Here is a 26,312-nt window from a genome sequence, read left to right on the forward strand (position 1 = left end):
ACGAGTAAAGTATGGCTTCTATAACTTTTTTGAGTTAAGAAGGACAAATAAAATTTTTTTATTTTTCAAAGAAAATTTTATAGATTTTTGTTGGTAGCTACGATATGCGTCAAATCCAACTCCCATTTTTATGATAAATGTTTCGATTCAAATGTCACAGAGTTGGCCAAATATGAGGTATTTGAAACAAGAACAACAGAAAATCATTTAGCGAAGAAATGATTTTTTTCATTTTTGTATTCTGTCAGTTGTTTTTGATACTTCGGGTGACTTTAAGGGTTAAGAAATCGTTGGCCTCAGGTTGATCTAAAATTCCACTATAAATAAAAAATGAAGAAATGTGGGAATATCAATTGTGTATTTTTGCTCTAAATTAAATATAAACTAAAATCGATTAAAAAGTTTGAAAAAATAGAAAATCAGATCTTAATTTAATTTTTGCGCTCAATTGTAACTTTTCCTTGTTAAGACATTTTATCAGTCACGTTTTAACATGACAAAAAATAAGAAAAATTTTCGGTAAAGGTTATCCAACAATATAAGAACAGAAAGACAACCACTTGAGGAAGGAACGAAATAATCAAATGTTTTTATTTCTGTTGGCAGTGAAAGATAATGAATTTTTTTATTTTTTTATTTGTGGTTTTTATATGTTTACACTACAAATACAAACAGGCGAAAAAATTTCATTGAGGTAGATTTTTTTTTAAATTGTTGCATCATTCAGACCAAATCCAAGTCAACCAGTCTATTGAGGTTATTATACAACTACAATTATCCGAATTGATCATAATGGGGGGAATTTGTAACACGAAGAGGAGAAACAGGCCATTTGCGTGTAAAAGAAGAAGCAACACTGAACTCCGTTTCTTAACCTGTGCTTAATTGACTTGGAATTGGATTTTTTCCAGTTGGCCTAATCTTGAGTGAATAATAAAAATACACAACCCTCATACATGAAGTAATTAAAATGCATACAAGATCCAAAATTTAAGTGCTAAAAAATGAAAATTAAATTCGAAGTCTTCTTTGATTTATCACGTAAACTTTGAAGAAACATTTCTTTTGTTTTGTGTGATTTAATTTGTTCGAAGCTATAAATTGTCCAAATATTGGACAATTGTATTGAAAATGATTTTAAGCGGAGTTCTTGCCAAAGACAAATTGATATAAACTACAACCTAAGTTTTTGATGATTTCTTATCATTTGGTAAAGCTAATTGGGAAACGTTTTCAACTGGGTCTTTAGTCTGTCTTATTGGTAGAGTTGTCATCATTTGGACTGATTTTAAAAACAACTAAAATTTGAGAAAAAAATAAGTTGTTTTTTGCTTTTTCAACTATATTTGGAAACTGATCGGTGGTTGCACTTATTTTGCAAACTACTGCTTTTGTTTATTAAAGATGGTTTTTCTTTCTGAGTGATTGCTCATACTCAACTGTCTCAAATGAAATTGCAAGTAGCTTATTTTATATTGAAATCTTACCAAAATGATGGTTGTAAATTTCATTTCGGTTTTCATGTTCTTCAAAACTTTAATCAAGGTTGCTCCGAAAATTGACTTCAATTTCAGTTTTGCAAAACTGATTGACAGAACAACTTTTCCTCTCAGAACAAAGAAAAATTATAAATTTGAAACATATGTTGGAACATTCGGTGCTATGCACAGTCTCGCATAAGCCGTCTTGTTCAAGCTGACCAAGTATTCTGAATTGTATTTAAGCATGCTTCGAAAGCATCTGACTTCTATTCTCGAGAAATTGAATTTTCTTATTAAATCTGTTATTAAATATTTTCAGAAACAAATTATTGCGAAAAACTTTAGTCTTAATTTATTACATAGCTGATTGCTTCAAATATTTTTTTTGTTATTTTTTAAAGTTCGTCAAATTTTCAGGCTAATTGTTTTTCAACTACATATTTTATTGCCGTAGTTTATCTGAGGACTATATTGTCTCACTAAAATTTTTTTGAAATCAATTTAATTAGTTGGAGGCAAAGAACACCATGTATTTACTTTAATGTCAACTACGTTTGAGTTTTCAAGGTTTTTTAAAGCTGCTTATGTGTATTTTTATTTCGTTAAGATGTAATTTTCGTTGTTTTTTAAAAAAACACTGTAATACATTTTAGTCTGATAAATTTTTCGAACTGTTGCCATTTTTTTTTGTTTTTGAGCGTAGATTAATCAATATTTTTGAGAAGATTTGCACTTGCTAAACCCCCCCCCCCCCTCAAGGTAATTTTTACAGTTTATTTCTCTATATGACAAATAATAGTAAAAAGGGGCAATAAGCCTAATATTAAATATAAGCGTAAGCAGCTGTTTCAAAGATGAAGGCTTTTTTCACATCTGATAGTTCTGAGACTTAAAACTTTTTTCCATTTACCGTCTTCCTTTTGAAAATACTCAGGTACAATTTTTTTCAAGGCAAAACAATTTGAAACATAATTCCCGTTTCAGGCTATCTGGAATTGATTGACCAAAACGTTTTCCCAATTTTCACGATACCTATATCAATTTCGACTATTGTTTTTAGTTACACAAAACGTGTGTTAACAAGTAAATAGATTTAAAGCGAGAGATTATTAACGATTCAGATTCGAGTACTTAAATACGCATAGAAATCGTTCCAATTTACGTACAAAGCCCGGAAAAAGTGCAAATAACATAATTTCAAGTAAATCTTATCATGAGACCTATCAAATAAGACATGATTCGCCTCAATAATTTTCGGGTTTTTAGATTTATTGGTACAAAATGGTGACTGGCATTGAACTGATTCGTTATCAGACAAAATACCGGCCAAATGAGCATCAAAAATTGCCGTCTAAAAAACCACTTGTTGCTATGTACGTATTATATAGTCTGTCCCATAAAGTTGAAATAAGCGAACATTCGAAAAAGCCAAAAACGTGCAATTGAGCATCAAGGTGGTCATTTGAGTGTCCACGTTTTTTCCATTAAGCTTTCATTCATCAATTTGGTTCTACGTTTTAAAATTGAACTTTGAACTCTAACCTGTGGCTTTTGAAACGTTCGCTTATTTCAACTTTATGGGACACGCTATAGCTTATACGTTGTCTTACTGATGTTTGCTTGAAAGAAAATACGTTGATTTATATACGATAACGAATTGAAGCTTCAAAATGGTAGACTGTTTTACTTCTCAGCTACTTTTTGGAGCCGCTCCCGGTTTATTAAAAAGACGAGCAATGGCCCTATTATGAACATCAGAAAGTTTACTATCGAAAGTACACGTCACACTAAAGGCAATTCAATACGAGCATACAGCTGATTATGTACAAAATCTTATTTAGTGGTCTCTCCTTGTTTACAAGACAAAACAATTTTTATTGTTTAATTGTTGCTTCTGTCCCTCTTCGACAGTTTACCCTCAAAATGTCTGGTCAATTAGTAATTATTGCAGCAGTTGGGAGCCCGGCACATCAGAATACATACAATTGTTATAAATAAACTTAAAATCTTGCGGATTCGGGTTCCAGAGTTCTGGAAGAGATGCTAAAGCGCTCACTGGGGAGATGTACAAAGCGAGGAACAACGCAAGATCTGGGCATTTGAGCACGAAGATCACCAATATGTTTTTGGAGAACGAGCTCATATGAAATGCATTGTGTCACATATGGGTAATGTTATTCAACAACAGCAAAACTGTCAACAACATCAAAGAAAACACCGATGTGAACTGTAAGACTGACCCGAACTTTTTAAAAAATTTTCCAAGTCTTAAATTGATTTTGAGTTAAGTTAGACGGCAAACCCCAACCCCTAACGGAAACTTTGATAAATATTTAGAGATATACTGCGTTAACAAGATCTCTAACGGTATTAGCTTAAAAATATAGATAACCGGTCAGCATAACCCCCTAATTACAAATTTTAGGACAAAAACATCAATTTTGAGAACTTTGGGTCGATTGTCGAAAACTTGTAAAAAGTGATCAAGTTGGTTCGTATATCAAAAAATTACCTCTGATATAGAGAAAATGGAGAAAACATTATAAATTGTTCGATTTCAAAAATTTTTGGTCAATTTTGATGCAATTCTAAAAACTTTAGAAAATCAATACCGAATATTGATAAACCGTATTTTCAAGCTTAAAACCGTCCAGTTTACTGGATTACCGTTCCGTAATCAAGAATTTGCAAAATATTGATCAAAACTTGAAAAAACTGGACAAAAGCATAAAGTGTTTGACAAATTTCTCAAAAGTTTGATTTTTCAACCAGAAGGGTTGTCAATTGAGTGAAACTCAATACCCACAGAAAAAATTGTGAAAAAATTGACAACCTCTGGCCTCAAGAAAATATTATCAAAATCCCAGAATTTTCTCTCGTCGCTCGTTTATGTAATATTCCGTACGCGTCCTTTTTGTCCATTCACTCGACAATTGACCGTGTTCATTAACGTCGCTCTCCCAAAACTTTGCTTTTCGTTTTCTCCGTCTACTTTTCTGGATTTCGATGTAGTATGTTTTCATATATGATGAAGTATATTTTGTTTTGTGGCAGTATGTTGATTAAGCTATTATGCTGGTTGGTTATTTTGGTCTTGCTGCTTTCTAGGGTGAAACTTAAGTTTGTTCAAGAGTTTCGGCTAGTTGGTTTCTCGACTTTTCCAACTTACTAATTTACCAGCACCCCTGTTGTAGTATATTGATTTTTACCACTCTATGTTTGCGTGTAAATGTATGATTGTTAGTTGGTTTGGGTTTTGCCTTCTAGGGTGTGACTTAAGTTTATTCTGGAGTTACGGCTAGATTGTTTCTTAACTTTTCCAGCTTTCATAGACTACAAAACGCTGCATATTACTTAAATTTTGCTGTAGTTTTTTAATATTGTTGGTATGCTGATCGGTTGCTTAGGTTTGAAAATTGCTAGGGTGTAATTTAAGTTTATTCTGGTGTTACGGCTAGTAAAATTTTTGCTCTTTTCATCCTTTTAGTATACTACTGCTTTGCCGTAATTTAGTTCGTCATTTGTATATAGTAAGTCCCATAATGACTTGTGCTAGTTTGTCTCTTGCAGTAGCATTTCTCCTCCTTCCTAGGGTGTGACTTAAATTTGTTCTGGAGTTACGGCTACTTTGTTTGGTTGAGTTTGTTGCTGTGGTGTGCTAGAAAGGTACTCCCCAACCTCCCCGCTCACCGCTTAATCTTCTCCCGCCCGTTCTTTCCCGTCCTTCCATTTCGTTGCGCGCCACTCGCTCAACGCTTCCGCTCTAAACGTCAGTTTTTTCGTCGTGTCAAGAGCCCGTCGCCCAACATTTCCGTTCCGTCCGTCTCGTTTCCCGTTTCCTCGTGCGTCGCTTGTTCAGCGTTTCCGTCCCGTAAGTTGCGTTGCCCGTTTTCAACCCGCGTTTTCGCCAGTTCTGTTCCGCTTCCTGTTGCGTTGCGCGCCGTTCATCCATCTTTCCCGCCCCGTCCGTTTGTTTCCGTTTTGTCGTGCTTCGTTCACCCGGTCCTCTTTCGCCGAGTGCCTGTCCTCCTGTTTAATCTCACGTTGCTTAGAAGCACGTTAGACGCCCTCTCCTCTTTGTTACCCACTTTCGCCGAGTAATTCGTTAATCGGTTACTTCTTTCCTGCTCTTCGACATCTTGGACATCTTGATTATCAAGTCGACGTCATTTGGGTTCGGTATAACCCTCACTCTTTCACGTTTTTGGTTAGAAGTTGCTCTACATTGATAAATTAGCCATTTCAATATCATGGCCGAACAGCAAGAGAAGTTGAAAAAACTCTTTAATGCGAGATTTAATCTAAAATCTGAGTTGCGTAACATCCATAGGGACATCACAGATGCCATATATCGTCAAGACAGGAGGGTTAAAGCTGAACGCTTGCTTTGTAAAATGAAGGATGTTTTCAGTAAACTGTTGCAGAAGAATGAAGAACTATTTGACCTGGCCTGCAAAGCGGATTCACCCAGATTCAATACACACTGTCTTTGAGCAATGGTTGGATGTTGTATTTAAGAACAATGATAAATTCTTGCTTGCCGCTAGAAGCTATATTGACACAGTTGCTGACCAAGACACCGTATGTGAGGGCGTTAATCCTTAAGGGCAGTCTACAATAAGTTCGCGCCGAACAGCGTCATCGATGCCTAGCCAGTGTAAACATGACTTTCGCATGGCAAAATTAAAACGCGAGGAGGCTGAGAAACAGGAACAAGCTGCCATGCGGCTTGCTAAGCAAAAACACAAAATTGCCACGAGAAAAATGGAGCTTGAAATACAAATGGAGCAGATAGCACTTCAAGAATGAGAGGAAAACCACCGCCAGCGTGTTGCCGAAGCTATATTAGATGAGGCCGATTTAATGGGTAGTCGTTCATTGTTTAGTCACCACTCAAGTGAATTGAATTTGCTTAAAGATAAGGGATCAGATAAAAGTCGAAGACTTGTTCAGGATTGGGTAAATTCATTTCCACCGGGTAGCTGATTGACTGCTGCAAGTGAGTTAAATTTTTCTCGTCCTGGTTCAGCAATTGCTGAACCTCCTGTTCAAGATACTGCGCCCAGTAATCCTCCAGAAAACACAAGTAATGTTGCCGGTAACCTAAATAACCTTGGATTGCTTTCTCAGTACACACGGCCAGGAGTTGCAATTTCTGTTGTGCAGCAAGAAGAGTTGTATCGGGAGTACCTCAAGGCTCATCTGCAGCAATCACTCAGTGATCAAAGGGTCGAGCAGGCACATAGTGACTCAGGCAGTGGTAAGGTGAACCCAGTGAACCAAGTACCAGTGGACGTACAATATGCCGCACTCCCACCACTTCAGCCACCTATGCAACCTCCCTTGCCACCGACACCTGTTATGGCACCAACGAACTCCATTTTTGAACCTGATTTTCAAGAAACCCACTGGTAAATCAGTTCTGGGCTCCAAAAAGCTCCAGTGTGCCTGGTCAATTACATCTGTCCATCTCTCATGTTCCACAATAACAGAATCCACCTCAAAGTAACGTTCCACACCAAACACAAGTCCTTATTGTCCATTCCCCGCATAATGTCTCTCCACCTCTAAACCCACTCTTGAAACCGCCACCCGTATTCCCGCCTCAACAATTATTAATCCTCAGCCTCCCGTGATTCCTTCGCCATTCCAGCGAGCGCAATAACCTACTCACCCGTCCAAAACATTCCACAGCGAAACATTGTCCAATTGCCTCAAGCCCGCCTGGTACCGTGTCCTACGGCACCGAAACCTCCCCTGAACTGTAACCTTTATCCTAACTTGGGGAGTTTTCCTCAGAATAACCCCGCAAACGTAAACCAGGCGACAAAAAATGCAATCGTCTTCAACAACGTTTAACCGAACCTACCCCAAGCACAGCTAACCCCGCCATCAGCCATCCCATCTTGCAATTCAATGCACAACAAAACTCTAATAGCAACCACGCAGCAACCTGTAGCATCCCTGTTAACCCCATTAGTCACGCCGGCTATACATCCAACATACTGGCATACTGCTCCGATACCATTGTGCTGGTGTGGCTCATCGCATCCCACGCCTCCAGCGCCAGCATCTGAAAATGCAAGCTCGATTAAGGCATTCACTGAAGCCTTAACTAGCAAGAGGAATGACCCGCTGCCCAAATGGAAGTTTTCCCAATACAATGGGGATCCACTACAGTGGCACGAATAGTATGGTCAATTTGAAAGCGCAATTGACTCTTAGTCCCTAACTGATGATGTGAAATTGACATACCTTATGACCCTCGTAACTGGTAAAGCTAAAACAGCTATAGCTGAGTTCGCTTACGGCGGCGCAATGTACAAAGACATACTGAGGACCTTAGAAAAGAAATTTGGCCAAACACAGGCGGTCGTAAGTGCCCATTTGGACAAACTCAGCAGCTTTCCACCATTGAAGATGCACAATAGCGACAACATCGTTAACTATTCAGGGTGCATTTCAAGTTTTGTTGGGGTCTCTAAATCGCTCTCATACGGTTCAGATGTAAAGAGTGCTGCGCTTCTCAACACCGCCGTACAGAAGCTTCCACCCAATATGAAGGAGTAGTGGTCACTCTTCACGGTCAAAAAGCAATGGGTGAAACCTACTTTTCTGGACTTCAACGACTGGTTAAAGGAGAAGGCCGAAGCGCACAATTTAATAAAAAATACTGCATCTAAAGCACGGACTGAGGATACCAATAACTCAGTAACAAGATCAACAAGTGCTTCGAAGGAATTTGCTGCAAATACGCAACACAAGAGTAATCTTAAGCCGCAACAGAGTTCTCCGTCAACATCAATCTCTAGTTGCATTGCATGCAAAGGCAGCCACCGAGTGGCAGCCACCATCTACTGGTCAACAGCAACCAAGCAAAACAACCAGTTTGTTTTCCGTGACAGATGTCAAAGGCCTCCTTCAGGTCGCGGAACTGAAACTTACTAATTCTTCTGGTACTAGTACTAAAGCGTTGGTTTTATGCGATGCCGCTTGCAGTAACTCTTGGGTGTCCGATAGCCTCGCAGCTAGACTCGGTTTGCAAGGTACCGCATTAAAACTTACCGTCAAGGGTATAAACACGAAAGAAATCATCGACACAAAGGTGGTTCAATTGACCGTGACACCTCATAAAGATCAAGACTTCGAAGCATTTACTGTTCGTCCATACGTGAGGGAAACATTAGACGTAGGTTCCGACATCTTTGACGTTAAGTCCATGCAAGAAATTACCCACATCTGGCAGTCCTAGGTCCAGTAAGATCTAGCTATGGAGAAATTGATATGATACTTGGACAGGAAGTTTACCATGCCATCCCCCCGTTGCTGCAAGTGAGTTAAATTTTTCTCGTCCTGGTTCAGCAATTGCTGAACCGCCTGTTCAAGATACTGCGCCCAGTAATCCTCCAGAAAACACAAGTAATGTTGCCGGTAACCTAAATCACCTTGGATTGCTTTCTCAGTACACACGGCCAGGAGTTGCAATTTCTGTTGTGCAGCAAGAAGACTTGTATCGGGAGTACCTCAAGGCTCATCTGCAGCAATCACTCAGTAATCAAAGGGTCGAGCAGGCACATAGTGACTCAGGCAGTGGTAAGGTGAACCCAGTGAACCAAGTACCAGTGGACGTACAATATGCCGCACTCCCACCACTTCAGCCACCTATGCAACCTCCCTTGCCACCGACACCTGTTATGGCACCAACGAACTCCATTTTTGAACCTGATTTTCAAGAAACCCACTGGTAAATCAGTTCTGGGCTCCAAAAAGCTCCAGTGTGCCTGGTCAATTACATCTGTCCATCTCTCATGTTCCACAATAACAGAATCCACCTCAAAGTAACGTTCCACACCAAACACAAGTCCTTATTGTCCATTCCCCGCATAATGTCTCTCCACCTCTAAACCCACTCTTGAAACCGCCAACCGTATTCCCGCCTCAACAATTATTAATCCTCAGCCTCCCGTGATTCCTTCGCCATTCCAGCGAGCGCAATAACCTACTTACCCGTCCAAAACATTCCACAGCAAAACATTGTCCAATTGCCTCAATCCCGCCTGGTACCGTGTCCTACGGCACCGAAACCTCCCTTGAACTGTAACCTTTATCCTAACTTGGGGAGTTTTCCTCAGAATAACCCCGCAAACGTAAACCAGGCGACAAAAAATGCAACCTTCTTCAACATCGTTTAACCGAACCTACCCCAAGCACAGCTAACCCCGCCATCAGCCATCCCATCTTGCAATTCAATGCACAACAAAACTCTAATAGCAACCACGCAGCAACCTGTAGCATCCCTGTTAACCCCATTAGTCACGCCGGCTATACATCCAACATACTGGCATACTGCTCCGATACCATTGTGCTGGTGTGGCTCATCGCATCCCACGCCTCCAGCGCCAGCATCTGAAAATGCAAGCTCGATTAAGGCATTCACTGAAGCCTTAACTAGCAAGAGGAATGACCCGCTGCCCAAATGGAAGTTTTCTCAATACAATGGGGATCCACTACAGTGGCACGAATAGTATGGTCAATTTGAAAGCGCAATTGACTCTTAGTCCCTCACTGATGATGTGAAATTGACATACCTTATGACCCTCGTAACTGGTAAAGCTAAAACAGCTTTAGCTGAGTTCGCTTACGGCGGCGCAATGTACAAAGACATACTGAGGACCTTAGAAAAGAAATTTGGCCAACCACAGGCGGTCGTAAGTGCCCATTTGGACAAACTCAGCAGCTTTCCACCATTGAAGATGCACAATAGCGACAACATCGTTAACTATTCAGGGTGCATTTCAAGTTTTGTTGGGGTCTCTAAATCGCTCTCATACGGTTCAGATGTAAAGAGTGCTGCGCTTCTCAACACCGCCGTACAGAAGCTTCCACCCAATATGAAGGAGTAGTGGTCACTCTTCACGGTCAAAAAGCAATGGGTGAAACCTACTTTTCTGGACTTCAACGACTGGTTAAAGGAGAAGGCCGAAGCGCACAATTTAATAAAAAATACTGCATCTAAAGCACGGACTGAGGATACCAATAACTCAGTAACAAGATCAACAAGTGCTTCGAAGGAATTTGCTGCAAATACGCAACACAAGAGTAATCTTAAGCCGCAACAGAGTTCTCCGTCAACATCAATCTCTAGTTGCATTGCATGCAAAGGCAGCCACCGAGTGGCAGCCACCATCTACTGGTCAACAGCAACCAAGCAAAACAACCAGTTTGTTTTCCGTGACAGATGTCAAAGGCCTCCTTCAGGTCGCGGAACTGAAACTTACTAATTCTTCTGGTACTAGTACTAAAGCGTTGGTTTTATGCGATGCCGCTTGCAGTAACTCTTGGGTGTCCGATAGCCCCGCAGCTAGACTCGGTTTGCAAGGTACCGCATTAAAACTTACCGTCAAGGGTATAAACACGAAAGAAATCATCGACACAAAGGTGGTTCAATTGACCGTGACACCTCATAAAGATCAAGACTTCGAAGCATTTACTGTACGTCCCTACGTGAAGGAAACATTAGACGTAGGTTCCGACATCTTTGACGTTAAGTCCATGCAAGAAATTACCCACATCTGGCAGTCCTAGATCCAGTAAGATCTAGCTATGGAGAAATTGATATGATACTTGGACAGGAAGTTTACCATGCCATCCCCCCGTTAGAGTTTTTTTCAGCCGACAAAAAGTGCTCACCGTTCACTGTCCGCTTGCCGATAGGTTGGGTTCTAAGTGGCCCATTCCCGTCAAGTTCAAGTTTAGTCTCGACGTGTTTCAAAGCCAATATTGAACAGGATTTCAAACTGGCTTGTCAAGTTAGATCATGGTACGATATGTAATCGTACGGCGCGTACAAGCAGGTTTACCAACGATCCGCAGCGTATGTTCGCGTGCAGGAAATACTTGAAACCACAGCTTTTCATAATGGCCAAATATACGATGTCGGTATGTTACGGGCCGATGACAACATCCAGCTCCCGAATAACTACTTTTCGTCAGTGGTAGAGCTCAAGTCTCTCAGAAAGCTGCTCTCGCGAGACACAAAAATGAACGAAAATTATGATAATACTATCCGTGAAGACTTGGAAAAAGTTACTTAATTAGAGTCCCTGATGCTCACAAGGTAGAGCAGTGGTCGGATAAAGAGTGGTACATACCACATCATCCCGTAATCAACCCGAACAGACAGGGAAAAGTGCGCAGGGTATTAAATGGTGCAGCAAAGTTCCACGGTACATCATTGAATAAATCTTTGCTCACTGGCCCCGACCTGCTCTAAAATTTAATCCATGTACTACTTAGGTTCCGTCAACATCAATTCGCCGTGTCCGCAGATATCGAGGGTATGTTCCTCCAAGATTGTGTCCTTGACTGTGACCAGCCATCACTGCGTTTTTGTGGCGAGAGGACCCCACAACAAATGTTGTCGTGCATCAAAACACGCGCCATATATTCGGGGCTAAAGGCTTGCCCACATGCGCTAACTATGCATTGCAACGCACGACCCGAGACAACATAGTTCAGTACCCAGAAGCAACCAATGCCGTCCTAGAAAACTTTTACATGGACAATCACTTGTATTCGGTGGAGTCGCCTGAGGGGGCTCTCAAAAGATCGAGGGAGTTGGTGCATCTTCTCCATCTAGGTGGGTTCAAGCTTACTAAGTTTGTATCAATGAACCAAATCTGGCTGACCAAATTGATGGGTCACCTCAGTCCACCGGACCAAAAGTAATTGCCTCATCTATGGAGAAATCTTCGCACGTGCTTGGGTTGATATGGGATCACAACAATGATACTCTAGTTGTGAGTCGGGGTACCTCCAGCACAGTAACTAAGTCTTTAACACAACGCTTGGTAATGAGCCGAGTGTCTAAGGTATTCGATCCCATCGGCCTAGTGGCACCTTTTACTGTTGGTGCCCAATTGTTAATGAAGGACATCTGGCGTGTCAGCGGGCAGCACTGGGACGAAGAATTACCAAAAGACACTGTTGAATGGTTCCTCGAATGAAGTAATGAACTACCCAAGCTTGCCGAAATTGCTATACCTAGGAGCTACTTTTCGGGAGACTTTGAACACCTGGAACTACACATACTTGGTGATCGTTCTCAAGAGGTCTACAGCACTGTTGCATTTCTCCGAGCTCAAGTAAACACTTCTAGTGGGCCAAAAACAGAGCCTGCATTTGTCCTGGGCTCGCGTTGCAACTATGAAGGTGATGACAATTCCAAAGCTGGAAATGCAGGCAGCGCTAATGGCCGCTCGATTGAAACAAGATATCTGTCGAGCTCTCACAGTGAAAGTCAACAGGGTTTTCATGAGGACCGAAAGCACTACTGTCTTGCAATGGCTTAACTCTGCAACCAACCACCCAATATTTATTGCAAACCGTGTTTGCGAGATCTTAGAAAACACTAGCATTGACGAATGGAACCATGTTGCCTCAAGTGATAACCCTGCAGAAGCCGGTACTCGTGGTATGTCCGCTGAGGTTTTGCAGTCAAGTAGCTTGGTGAGGGGCCCAGACTTCTTAGGAACCAAACAATTCCCGTGGGAACCTAGCACTGAAGTGAAGTACCTAATCATACTCGGTATATTAACCAAAGAAACCAGTGACACTAACACATCATTGACCACATCCGCAACTAGGTCAACGAATGAACCACACCCGCCACTAATCCCCTTCGATAAGTTTAGTTCTTATCAAAAAAAGCTTCGAATAACAGCATACATACTCCGACTGTTACCCTCACATAAATGCTACCGCAATACCGACGGTAGCATAATAGATCCCAGCGAGCTCGACAAAGCCGCGCGTCAATTTCAGTATCTCGTTCAAGGAGAATCTTTTCCTTCCGAAAGGAAAGATCTCCTGGAAAACAAATCTGTTAAAGGGAGTAGGCGTATTTTACCGTTTTTCCCCCTTCGTCGGAACTAAAGGTCCAATCCGTTCGGCTGGCCGCATCAAACCGCTGGTCGAGATTGATTATGATGTAAAACATTCTATCATTCTCGACGCACGACATGGATTTGTAAAAGTGTTCCTTAGGCACACCCACTTTAAGTATCATCATCAGGTTATTGACTACCTGAGGGTTCAAGTACAAGAACGCTATACCATCCTCAAATAACGATCCTCACTGCGTTCATTTAAATCCAACTGCGTCACGTGCAGAATGTTCCGAGCTGCCACTATCCAACCAATCATGGCTGACCTCCCGGTAGAAAGACTCGCATACCAGTCTGCTCCCTTCACAAAAACCGGGGTTGACTACGTTGGCCCGTTTTACGTTACTGTACGTAGGACTACCGAGAAGAGGTGGGGTTTCCTCTTCACATGCCTAACTACTCGTGCCGTTCATGTTGAAATTTTTCCGTCCACGGACGCCAGTTCGTGCGTAATGGGAGTGGAGTGGTTCGTCTCCCGTCGGGGTACACCTGCCATTATTTGGTCAGACAATTGCACTAACTTTGTTGGCGCGGAAAAGGAACTAAGCGAGAATATCGAGAAGTGGAACACCATCAACACCGCCGTTGAACTTGCCCACAAAAACATTAAGTGGTGGTTCAATCCGTCCAGTGCGCCACACCAAGTTGGCTTCTGGGAGAGGCTGGTACGTAGTTTTAAGCGAACACTTTACACCATCCTCGGTACTCGTCATCTCACGGACGAAGTTTTGAACACTACTTTTTGTCTCGTCAAACACGCACCTAACTTACGCCCGTTAACGCCCGTAAGCGCCGACCCGTCCAACCTAAGAGCAATAACACCTAATCATTTCCTAATCGGTAACCAATCGACAGCAATTCCGTCAATCGTTGGCGTCGAAGAATTCGATCATCGAAAACGGTATGCCCGCGCACAGTCGTGTGCTAACACTATTTGGGCACGTTGGATCAAAAAGAGTACGTACCGGCGCTGAACCGACGTTCCCAATGGCAGACGCCTACCGAGTAACACCTGGAGACCGGTGACTTAGTCTGGGTAGTTGAAGAGACCAACCCAAGAGGTTACTACCCCACTGCTCGGATTACTGAACTCCGTTACGGTTAAGACAGCGTCGCACCCTCTGACGTATTGCGCACGTTCTCCTGATTGCTCGTTTGCCCGCTTGTAAAATTGGTACTCATCGTCCCAACATCTTCTGGGCCAGAGGATGTTAACAAGTAAAAAGATTTAAAGCAAGAGAATATTACTCAATCAGATTCGAGTATTTAAATACGCATAGAAATTGTTCCAATTTACGTAAAAAGCTCGGAAAAAGTGCAAACAACATAACTTAAAGTAAATCTAGTCATGAGACCTATCAAATAAGACATGACTTGGCTCAATAATTTTCGGTTTTTTAGATTTATTGGTACAAAATGGTGACTGGCATTGAACTGATCCGTTATCAGACAAATACCGGTCAAATGAGCATCAAAAATTGCCGTCTAAAAAACACTTTGTTGCTATATACATGTTATTTCTTCTACGTTGTCTTATTGATGATTTCTTGAATGAAAAATCGTTGATTTATATACGATAACGAATTGAAACTTCAAACCGGTAGACTTTTTACTTCTCAGCTACAACGTGGAAATGTTTATTTTTATCCTGGAAAGGTCTCAAATTTTCTCTCGGTGTAATCAGAGATAAGCGTGAACAATTTCTACAACTTTGACCATGTAATTAGCTTAAAACACTATTGCTAGATCCTTATTTGGAGTTCTGCGAGGCTCAATGCAAAATTTGCTTTCAGATATATGAAATTTGCTTTCGAATTATGATCTGCAATTGTTTATATTGTGAAAATTAATGAGCAATGGCGTGGAAGTGAGTGACGGGAAGATTGTTGCAAGTTTTCGCGCTAGCCCCAAAATCACGCTTTATGAATAGTGAGAGCACTTATATCCATTTTTAAAGTTAGTAAGCTTTCAATGAGCTTATGGCACTCGTTTCAACACACGCTGACAACTCTAATCTTAAAATACGGGTCGTCAAAAGGACCGACAAAATGCAGTTTCTATTCTGGACTATTTACACATTGGCCACGTATTGAATCTGTATATCTTTCATCGAAAAACCGAAGAACGCTTTTAGTTGCGTGCTATTATATGTCCTATTAAAACAAATCTGCTGATAAAATTTTTGCTGATCTTTTTGGATTGAGTGTTTTCCCCGAAAAAAACAGCATGCTAAAAACCTAAAAGGCTTTATGAAACAAAGTATATCCTATTCGGTTGGCTCAAAACATTTCTTTCTTTATTTACATAGCTTTTATCAGTTGTCTTTTTCGATTAGTTTGAGAAGTATGTTGTGATAAGATAATTTTGAAACAATGTCCATTTTGTCTTTGCAACAAAGCTGTCTACAAAATCATTCAGTGATGAAATCGTTTTTTTATTTAAATTGTCGTTGATTTTTGTAGGAGACAAGAAATAAATTAATTTATGCTACGCGCTGAACTGAAACACAAACACAATAATCTGATCAAAATAGAAAAAAGCAGTTCGAATCAAAATTTTCCAATGTCAATTGGAGGGCAGTATCAACTTCACGGAAGAAATTGAATGGCTGAAACAAGGCATACTTTTTAAAATTTTAATCTTTGCCTTATATTCTCAACTATGGATCAGTTTGCTAAATGTCTAGCTAGATAGGGGGGATTGGACAGAATAGATCTAAAATATGACTGCAGCTTCTTCATCCAGCTTTTTTCATTACTAAGTCAGGATCGGATCTAATCTGTTTCACCCCCTTCTTCCCTCAGCTTAGTGAGCATTGATCTTTTATGACACCAGGCGCACGTGCTACTTTCTTTAATAGTAACGTGCCATATAACAATATATAGTTTGTAACTGGGGTTCATAAAAACACTGCAGGCCGAAACAGCTTAGACTCCATATTTTTTTAAATCTTTTTGCAGCTCTGAAAACTGTGTAAAGAAACCAAGTTCCAATATACTTTCTCTCCCCCTCCTCCCCCCACTAATATTTCTGGCCTCCCAAACCCTTTCATTTCCTGATTTCCTTTCCCCCCAATTTATTTCTATTGAAGCTCTTCATATTTGTTGAAGAGCTCTTTTCATATTTGTTATGATTTAATTGAAGAAGTCAGAAGTGGTTGACATCTACTTCCAATATCATTTATAGTAAGGGATTTCCCGTTTTGACCATAACCTATGTACCAATGGCAAGAATTGTAATGTATTAATGTATGCATAGAGCTTGATTTGCTACTAAGAGGCAACTATCAGAAATACGAATATTGTTGAATAGTTGTTTTGGTATGCAAGACTTAGGCCGAAAAGCATCAACAACCTGAATGCGCAATTTGTATAGAGTGATTTCAACAAATCGCAAAACTAATTTACTTTTGTGTTGTTTTCTCAAGCTAATAGGAAAATACCATCAGTTTTCACTACGAGATTAGAAACGTACAAGCCTTTAAAAAACAGTGGTTCATTTGCATTAAAGTTTTCCGAAACAAAAAATCTGAGTCGCTTAAAACTGTCAATTTAGGTATTTTTGCTGAATAAACAAACTTCGGTAAAAAGGAGCACCGCTTGCACACAATTATTGAGGTTTTAATGATTTTGCAATGATGTGTGTGTGTCTGTGTGTGTGTTTATTTCTTCGTTTGTTTCTTTGTTGGTTTGTTTTTTTCTTTGTTGGTTTCTTTTTTTTGTTCGTTTGTTTGTTTGTTTTGTGTATGAAGGGGATATCGAAAAAATCAATTTGTTGTAATACTGGCTATTTTAAAACTAGATATCAAGGTTTGATACGATATCTTGTTATGTTACTTAAATGTGTAAAAATATTTTCTTTTTTAAGCTGGAGATGAAAAAAGCCAGCAAAACTTTTCCTTAGATTTCACAGCTCTGAACAATAGTGTACAATGTTCTGACAGCAAATTCCCTGGACACTCTCAGCCAATCAAGAAGGGCGTTGAATTTGATATTGCAGGGAAAAACAGACGGCGCGTAGACTTTTTCATACTGTCAATGACTAAAGTGGAATATTTGAAGCTTCACATTGAAGCAGTTTCAAAACCAATTAAGACTGCATACGACTATCTGGGAAATGGGAGATTTTCAATTCAAAAGATTTATCAAGTTCTTCAAAAAATACTCTCGATATATATTCTTTAGTTTTCTGCATATAACCATAACTAAATGTTGAAGAGAACAATTCATGTATAGGAATTGATAAAAATCAGTTTGAGATATTCCGGCTGAGCTATTTAATTAAAAAATTCTTCAAGCTATATTGATGGTCAATAGAGCTCTTGGAATCCAAAATTTTTAATTAAAAATCAAGTTATTTTTATTGTCTGCTGTAAATACAACCAATGTTTTTAAGCTTTCTGCTACTGTGTAGTTTATTGCTCTTTTAGTTGTACGTAGTGCTCTTTGTTGTTAGTATACGTTGAATACAACTTTCGTTCTTCATTCATTTTCTCACCGTGAAATGACAGTTTTTCGATGATAATAATATGCCGATAAAACATTGTTCCGATAGGGCTTAAAATGTTACGAAGAAGATATAACCCCCGATTTGCCGACGAGCAATCGGCAATCGAGGACTCGGATACTGACCCGAGCGATTACGAAGGTTTAACAGAATCGGATTTCCAGACAGTTGCAAGAGGTACTCGAACTATCAACCCCAAAAATCAAACCCAGAACTATCAATTTGAACATTAACAGCACGAGTTTCAGCGAAATCGTTCGTGCGGATAACAAAAAATTAAAGGACAGTTTAGAAAGCAGTAGCGAATCAGAGTTGAGTGTGTCAAGCGATGAGGATATTTTCGCTGATAGACAAAAAGAAGATAAATTAGTTTTCAGAAATGCAAAAATACCCGACATAACGCAACGCAAGCTGAAAAAACGGTTTAAAGATGTTTCACAGCAAGGGAAGCCGTCAAAACAGTCTGAAGTGCCGAAACTTAATTTTCGAGCCAATCCGCACAGCAATCGCGAAAATGACCATTTAGAAATCAATCATGAGCAGCAATTTTTTCAGAACCCTAACTCCGTTATTTGGGTCCCGTATGTTCCTTCAGACGAATATGACCAAACGCAAGTTTTTGATGCCTCAGACCCAGGTGAATTTTCCAACATGATGGAGATGTTTCAGTCTGTATTATCGGAAGGCCGAGTTCTAACGCGTGAACAAATAGAATCATTCGCTTCGTTTGGTGGTAATCCACATCGAATAGAGCGACCGTATCCGGGAGACAATCGAAATAGTTTTAACCCTAAACGAACTCAATCACTGAACACCAAAGTTGATAGGCCTCATGTAACAAGAAGAACTAGAGATAAAGTACGAAAATATTCACATCAGTACTCTGAAAAGGTTAGCAAGCCATCCAAACCTATTCCTGCTAAAATAAATCAAATCCCTGAAGATGAGGCATCAGTTTGCAAAAGTGGTAAGAGATCCAAGACTCCTACTATAGACGTTGCAGTGAACCTCAACCTTGGAAACGGACATCTACTTCTGAACAACCAAAAACCTCAACGAAGTCTCAGACCATTAAATGATTATCAAACTGGTATCCGAGACAGCTTGGACTTGTACAAAAGCACTGAAGAAACTCAAAAAGATGAATTTGGTCTAAGTGATTACGACAAAATTAGCCAGGTTCAGATACCAACGAAACCAAAAGCATTAAGAAAAATTAAACGAGTGGGTTCAAACCCACCTATGCTGACCGGACCCCCGAAGGAGTTGCCTAGAAGTTTGGGTCCTGATTGGGTGGAGGTGGAAAAGAAAGCCCAGTCTCTGAACAGGAGGAGTTTGTACTCCCAATTTGTGTCGGTCAAAAATTCGAGGTTTGTTTTACTCATGTACTACATTACCCTCTCTAGTTCAGAGGTCGACTTATGAAAAGACCACAGTGGACCGAAATTGGGCATGAAAAACCGTCATTGCACATTATTAAACATGCGTTTTTGCGTAGAATGTAGTCAACAAAGTTTTTGTTTTCGTTTGGATTGCAGCACGCAAGAAAATTTTGCCACAGAACCTTATAAGGTTTTTCAAAAAACACTACTGCTATCATACAATGCATGAAACATTTGACCTAAAAATTTGTCGACAATTTTTCTTAAATTAGCAGATGCGCGAGCAAAAAACTACTCTGTCGTGTGACAATTTATCGACAAATCTGGTCTTATGGCCCCCTATCTGTACAAAAATTAAAACTTACAACCAATTATCCATTTCGGTTTGCTTTTTGCAATGCCGCAAGGCTCAGTTATGCAAAAGCTTCTGCATCTGCTTTTCTGAGTAAAAGTAATTACGTCGCCAATCCTACAACTTCAACAAAGTCCGCGTTGGCGAAAACGAGTGACGAGATTTTGTGACCCATTCTTGCGTGGAAGAAAAATGGTTAAATTGTGGACAACAGTGACAATAAAATTGCGGACAATCCTTACAAAATTCCGTCGCTGATCTCGGAAAAGGTTTTTATGACATCAATGTCCGCAATTTGTGAGCAGAGGTATCCTCACCACTGCACTTTAACCTTTAATTTATATTCAAAACTTTCATGGATTAATATTATAACAACCCCTAAGTTCATTTTGATAGCAAGTACTAATTATATTGCACTTTTTGTCCTTGAATCAGTTTCAGAAACCTTGTCGGGTTAAACGAATAATTATCCATCCCTCACTTTAATTTCAACCCACTTTAAGTTATGTTTTGAACCCTTAATTTATGTTCAAAACTTTGACGGATTAAAATTGTAATTACCCTCACTGCATTTCGATAAGAATAACCAAATAAATCCTACCTTTTCTCCTTTATTCAGTCTTAGAAAGCTTGCGCGGAAAGTAGTTACCTTAGCGCGGATGTCGGTGACGGAAATTTGCGGACAATAGTGGTAAAAATTTATCCGCTTTTCTCGTGTGTCTTCAAATTCCACCATCGCGGACATCATTGGCAAAAATCCCAATTTTGAATAAACTCGCCATTGTTTACCTCTCACTGTCACTGTTGTCTGCGAAAGCCTATAACGCCTAATCCTAAAGTATGGGTGAGCCGACAATGCTGACATCAGCAAGAACTTTGCTTGCTTAAAATTTAAGATTGGCGCCGTAATGGTATTGATGTTTTCCTCTCTATCAGACCAGTTGAAAAAAAACTGAAAAGACCATGGTCGATCAATAATGGGTTGTAAAAGACGTTGATCGATCGATATCTAAGTTTTGTCAAGAATACTTAGTGTCTCGACTATATAATTAACATTATCTTACCCGTTTGTGACCTCGAAGCACGGTATGAACCCCCAATATATATATATATATATATATATTTATATATTTATATATATATATATATATATATATATAGAGAGAGAGAGAGAGACAGAGAGAGTGCACGTGTCATTACAATGTAAGTCATTGTGTAAACACGTGGTATCTGCTCTTGCGGTGAGAAAATAAGCATCCAATAAGCCGGGGAAACAAATGGACAGTATTCCATTTTCCCCCCAATTCGACTTTAGTTGTCGTTTTATAAACCAGTATTTTCACAGCTTCATAAGAAACATGCTTGATGGGAGCTTGCCAAAGCAAATGACATCCATATATGTATTAGCTTGTAGGGTCTTTAAAAATCGGAAATTCTTGTCAAATTGTCAAAAAAAATTATTTTTATATTTACGACACAAAAATTTAAGCAACACTGATAAATCGATTGCATGGACTATTTATTGAATTAGCTCCTGTAAAACAGTACCTCTGCATTTTGTTATCAATTGCTTTCAGCTCCCACATGATCATTCTTAGTTGATGAAGGTCATGCTCAACGCTCGAATTTGAAAACATAGTATTGCATGAATTCTGTTAAATACCCGAGTCAGATTCGGTCGTTAATCTAGCAATATCCGGCGATAATTTTGCAAAACTCTTGCAAGATTATTAATTATTTTGCAATATTTTTTGCTAAGATGTCGCAAGATTGACATCCGTATTATGAGAATTTTGCAAGATTAACATCCCATTCTTGTTGGATTTAAGTTATGTTTTGAACCCTTAATTTATGTTCAAAACTTTGACGGATTAAAATTGTAATTACCCTCACTGCATTTCGATAAGAATAACCAAATAAATCCTACCTTTTCTCCTTTATTCAGTCTTAGAAAGCTTGCGCGGAAAGTAGTTACCTTAGCGCGGATGTCGGTGACGGAAATTTGCGGACAATAGTGGTAAAAATTTATCCGCTTTTCTCGTGTGTCTTCAAATTCCACCATCGCGGACATCATTGGCAAAAATCCCAATTTTGAATAAACTCGCCATTGTTTACCTCTCACTGTCACTGTTGTCTGCGAAAGCCTATAACGCCTAATCCTAAAGTATGGGTGAGCCGACAATGCTGACATCAGCAAGAACTTTGCTTGCTTAAAATTTAAGATTGGCGCCGTAATGGTATTGATGTTTTCCTCTCTATCAGACCAGTTGAAAAAAAACTGAAAAGACCATGGTCGATCAATAATGGGTTGTAAAAGACGTTGATCGATCGATATCTAAGTTTTGTCAAGAATACTTAGTGTCTCGACTATATAATTAACATTATCTTACCCGTTTGTGACCTCGAAGCACGGTATGAACCCCCAATATATATATATATATATATATATATATATATATTTATATATTTATATATATATATATATATATATTTTTATATATATATATATATATATAATATATATATATATATATATATATATATATATATATATATATATATATATAGAGAGAGAGAGAGAGAGAGAGACAGAGAGAGTGCACGTGTCATTACAATGTAAGTCATTGTGTAAACACGTGGTATCTGCTCTTGCGGTGAGAAAATAAGCATCCAATAAGCCGGGGAAACAAATGGACAGTATTCCATTTTCCCCCCAATTCGACTTTAGTTGTCGTTTTATAAACCAGTATTTTCACAGCTTCATAAGAAACATGCTTGATGGGAGCTTGCCAAAGCAAATGACATCCATATATGTATTAGCTTGTAGGGTCTTTAAAAATCGGAAATTCTTGTCAAATTGTCAAAAAAAATTATTTATATATTTACGACACAAAAATTTAAGCAACACTGATAAATCGATTGCATGGACTATTTATTGAATTAGCTCCTGTAAAACAGTACCTCTGCATTTTGTTATCAATTGCTTTCAGCTCCCACATGATCATTCTTAGTTGATGAAGGTCATGCTCAACGCTCGAATTTGAAAACATAGTATTGCATGAATTCTGTTAAATACCCGAGTCAGATTCGGTCGTTAATCTAGCAATATCCGGCAATAATTTTGCAAAACTCTTGCAAGATTATTAATTATTTTGCAATATTTTTTGCTAAGATGTTGCAAGATTGACATCCGTATTATGAGAATTTTGCAAGATTAACATCCCATTCTTGTAGGATTTTATAATGTTTCCATGTTTCATAAACTAAAAGCAACCGAAGAAGTGAAAAAAAGGAAAAGAGCCTCAAAAAGCCGGAAAAACCCAAAGAGGCCAAATGAAAAGCAAATGACGCTATGAGTACTTTCTAACACTTTCTGTTAGAAATCTAAGAGACATAACTTTGTTATCAAACAAAAGAATTAAAATTTTATAAATATCACAAAACAACATTTATAGATTTTTGAGTGTTCGTTTTGAGCAACAGAAATATTAATCATCTATTCTTAGCTGAAATAAAGCAATTTTTTTTCTGAATATTTTTGGCAGTCTATCTTTTAAAATAGACGCAAATACAACCGCCAATGAGAACAGTAAGAGTAGAGCTTGACCAGAACAAACTTCGGAGAATTGTGCAAGGTAAACATTGCCCTACAAGATCTTTCAAGAAAAGCATCTTCTTAAACGATCTTGCAAAATTAACACCGTCTTGCAAGATCTAACATTTTCCTACAAGATCTTGCAATATTAACGTCCTCTAGCAGATTTCAGCAAGATTTCTGCAATATTGGCACCCGTTCTCGACCAGGGTGCTCATTGCATTATAATGTCTTGTATGAGCTTTGATGCAGATCATGTAAACTTTCTTCCCAAAAAACTTCTTAGAAATAAATTTTTTCTGAAATAGTAATCGTGGTTCCTGCGTAATCGCAGCGGAACAGCATTAGGCCACAGCGGCCTGTTCTCAGCTATCATTTTTTATTGTTAGTACAATAAATTTTTATAAAACTTTTGCTTCACTGCAAAGTCATTGCATTAATGCCAGTAAATTTGTTTCACTGCCGCAAATGAACATGGCGCCAACTATCAGTTATTTATTTAATTATTCATCCATATATGAGTCTAAGGCTGTTTTTAGGGACTTTATCATTTTTCAACGAAAAAAAAGCATCAGCAAAAGGAGAAAATAATTTAATGCCACATAGCTGTAAATGACGCCTTTCAAAGTTTTTAATCTAGAGACATAAGCAAACTAACATCACAAAAAGACCCGTGAATATCGTAACTTACCCCAATTTTGTACATTTTGTAATGACTATCCTTGTTCATTCATTATTTTGAGCCCCGACTATCAATTGAATGCAAAATCGAATTAACTATATTTCCAAAGTGAGAATGCTGCTCAAGCAATATAGTTTTTTAGGGCCAGCAATATAATTTTTGTTCTCTTCTGTAGCTGTAGTATTTTGGTGTATGATTACTGAATACGAATAAGATTTCCATTTAATAAAATTTGAATAAATATATTAAGTTTACGACCACCTTGTTATACTTAGAAAACAAGAGCACATCTCTTAAACTTCGTTCTTCGGATGGTTTTTTAAGCTCCTGCTGCAAAAACAACAGTTGTAAAATTTATCGGTGGAACAATTTGCTAGTGCCCGTTGAAAACAACTGAAATTGAAACAGATGGGAAGTTCTGCTTCGGAGTTAGACTATCTTGCCACTCTTTTGTCGCCACTGTTGAAGAGTAGTGAGAACCAGTGACAGAATAAATAGTCTAATCAGCTACACGGTGGTGTAAGATAAGCAACTGGGGTGGGTAATTGCAACAATAAAAACATGAGCACATGGTTTTTGTCAACCACTCAACGTTTTTATACAGATTAAAAACTCGGGTTTTTGACAAATTCTTGATAGTCATAAGAGCCGTGTGTTAACGTTCATTAAGACGGTCTTCAAGATCCTTGAATTCAGATTTTAAAATCTGGCTTGTTTTGTGTTTCAACAAATGTTACCCAACTCTGCTAAAGCACTTCAAATTTGTGACGTACATTTCGAACCACTGCACAATTCTCGGCCCTGGTATTTTTTCTTATTGACTTCAATCTGTGTCGCGAGACTTACAGACCCAAAATTCTGGAGAGATAACGCGTCGTTAAAATTTTCAAGCAAGATCATATGGGTTAAAAATTCTCAAATTTATCTGGGCACCATAGACATATTGAAATGGCTAATTGCCCAGATCTTTCAAAATTCGTGCGAGCATAGGTTATCTGCTCAGATCTTATAGACGTTCAAGTTATAGTGGCTATCTGTTAAGAGGCAAGATTGCAACTATTATCTGCCTGGTATCTTACAAGATCGGCGACTATCTAGCATAAATCTTACAAGAACAACAGGGGAACACTATAACATTGACGGCTGTCTCCTAAGCTCTTGAAAGACTCACTTGCATGATGATGCATAGTCTCCCAGGAGTCTTCCAACAGTCTTAGCAGGTGATCATCTCAATTTTACTTGCTAGACTGCTTTTAGGTTACCAGCAATCAACCGCGCTCCCGAGAAGAGACATCACTTAAGCAAGAGAGAAATTGCGGAGGAGTACGCGAAGGGAGCCTCCGTCTATGTTCAAAGATAAACTTTTAAATTAACGAACACTTTGTTGATCATATATGGTTGCCATAATTTGTACTCTTGTTTGCACATTTCGTTCACTTTAATTTGTGGTTAATTGAAGCAGAAGAATTGATCAAGTTTGTCACCTTTAAAAAGATTATTTTTCTGAGAGTAGATAGAAGGCACCCCCAGTTCAAAAGTTGTCGATCTTGAACGTCGGGAAGTTGAACCTCAGTCGAGATTTTAACCGCAGGAAATCGTCTGCTGTTTAGTTAGACAAAAAGGGAACCGTTTTTTCTATGCTATCATTGGTGTTTAGATATAAACTTAGAAAATATTGCTATGATCGGTGAGAAACAACAAAAAAATAAAAAACAATGCTGTAGTTTTTTTCTGAGGATCATATCAAAACAACTATTAAACATCAGCATGAACCCTCAGAGTTTCTTAGAATTTGTGAAAATTCAATAAAATCGACAAATAAAAAAATTTACAAATTTCTAAAGGAAATCTTGGGGTCCCCCCAATTTCTAAAGGACACCTTGGGGCAAATGCAGGGTTCGGAGCAAAGAGGTAGTAACCACTCTCGGCCATTAATAGACCCAGCGAACACAATTGCATCACCTCCAATTGCTCATGACTGGCGCAAAAAAATCAATTTTTAAATGTTTTATCTATTTTTTAGCAGAAATCATAAGGTAGAAATGAGGTACGCCAAATTTTTCGCAAACGATTCCGATAGAGTATAGTAACAACAGTAATGTCCCAAAAGGGCCGGCATGGTTTCAAAAAAAGGTAGAGAGCTGGCCACACTCGTCGCGCAAAGAGCACGACGTTCAATCAGAGCAAGCTACCACTCATATGGCAACAGAAACTCAAAGGGGTCGCCTATTTGACTGGAAATGATACAGCAGCCCTCTAAACGAATAAGGAAAGTTTTTGCATGCTGCTTGAGGACCAAGCAGAAGGGTCCTATAAAAACAAAAGACATTAATGAGGCCGAACAAGTTTTGTTTATTGTTTTTCAAACG

At 39.0% G+C, this 26,312-nt stretch overlaps 1 protein-coding gene across 1 annotated transcript; it reads left to right on the plus strand.

Annotated features, from left to right (window-relative positions):
* The first annotated feature begins 17,826 nt into the window (after positions 1 to 17,826).
* LOC142339309 (uncharacterized) lies at positions 17,827 to 25,396 on the plus strand. The gene is made up of 2 exons (XM_075389251.1): positions 17,827 to 19,302; positions 25,201 to 25,396. The coding sequence occupies exons 1-2, from the start codon at positions 18,584 to 18,586 to the stop codon at positions 25,301 to 25,303; spliced, it is 822 nt and encodes a 273-aa protein (XP_075245366.1). The 5' UTR covers positions 17,827 to 18,583; the 3' UTR covers positions 25,304 to 25,396.
* The last annotated feature ends 916 nt before the right edge of the window (positions 25,397 to 26,312 follow it).

This window comes from Convolutriloba macropyga, chromosome 5, assembly GCF_964194025.1.
Source record: "Convolutriloba macropyga chromosome 5, txConMacr16.3, whole genome shotgun sequence".
NCBI lineage: Eukaryota > Metazoa > Xenacoelomorpha > Acoela > Convolutidae > Convolutriloba > Convolutriloba macropyga.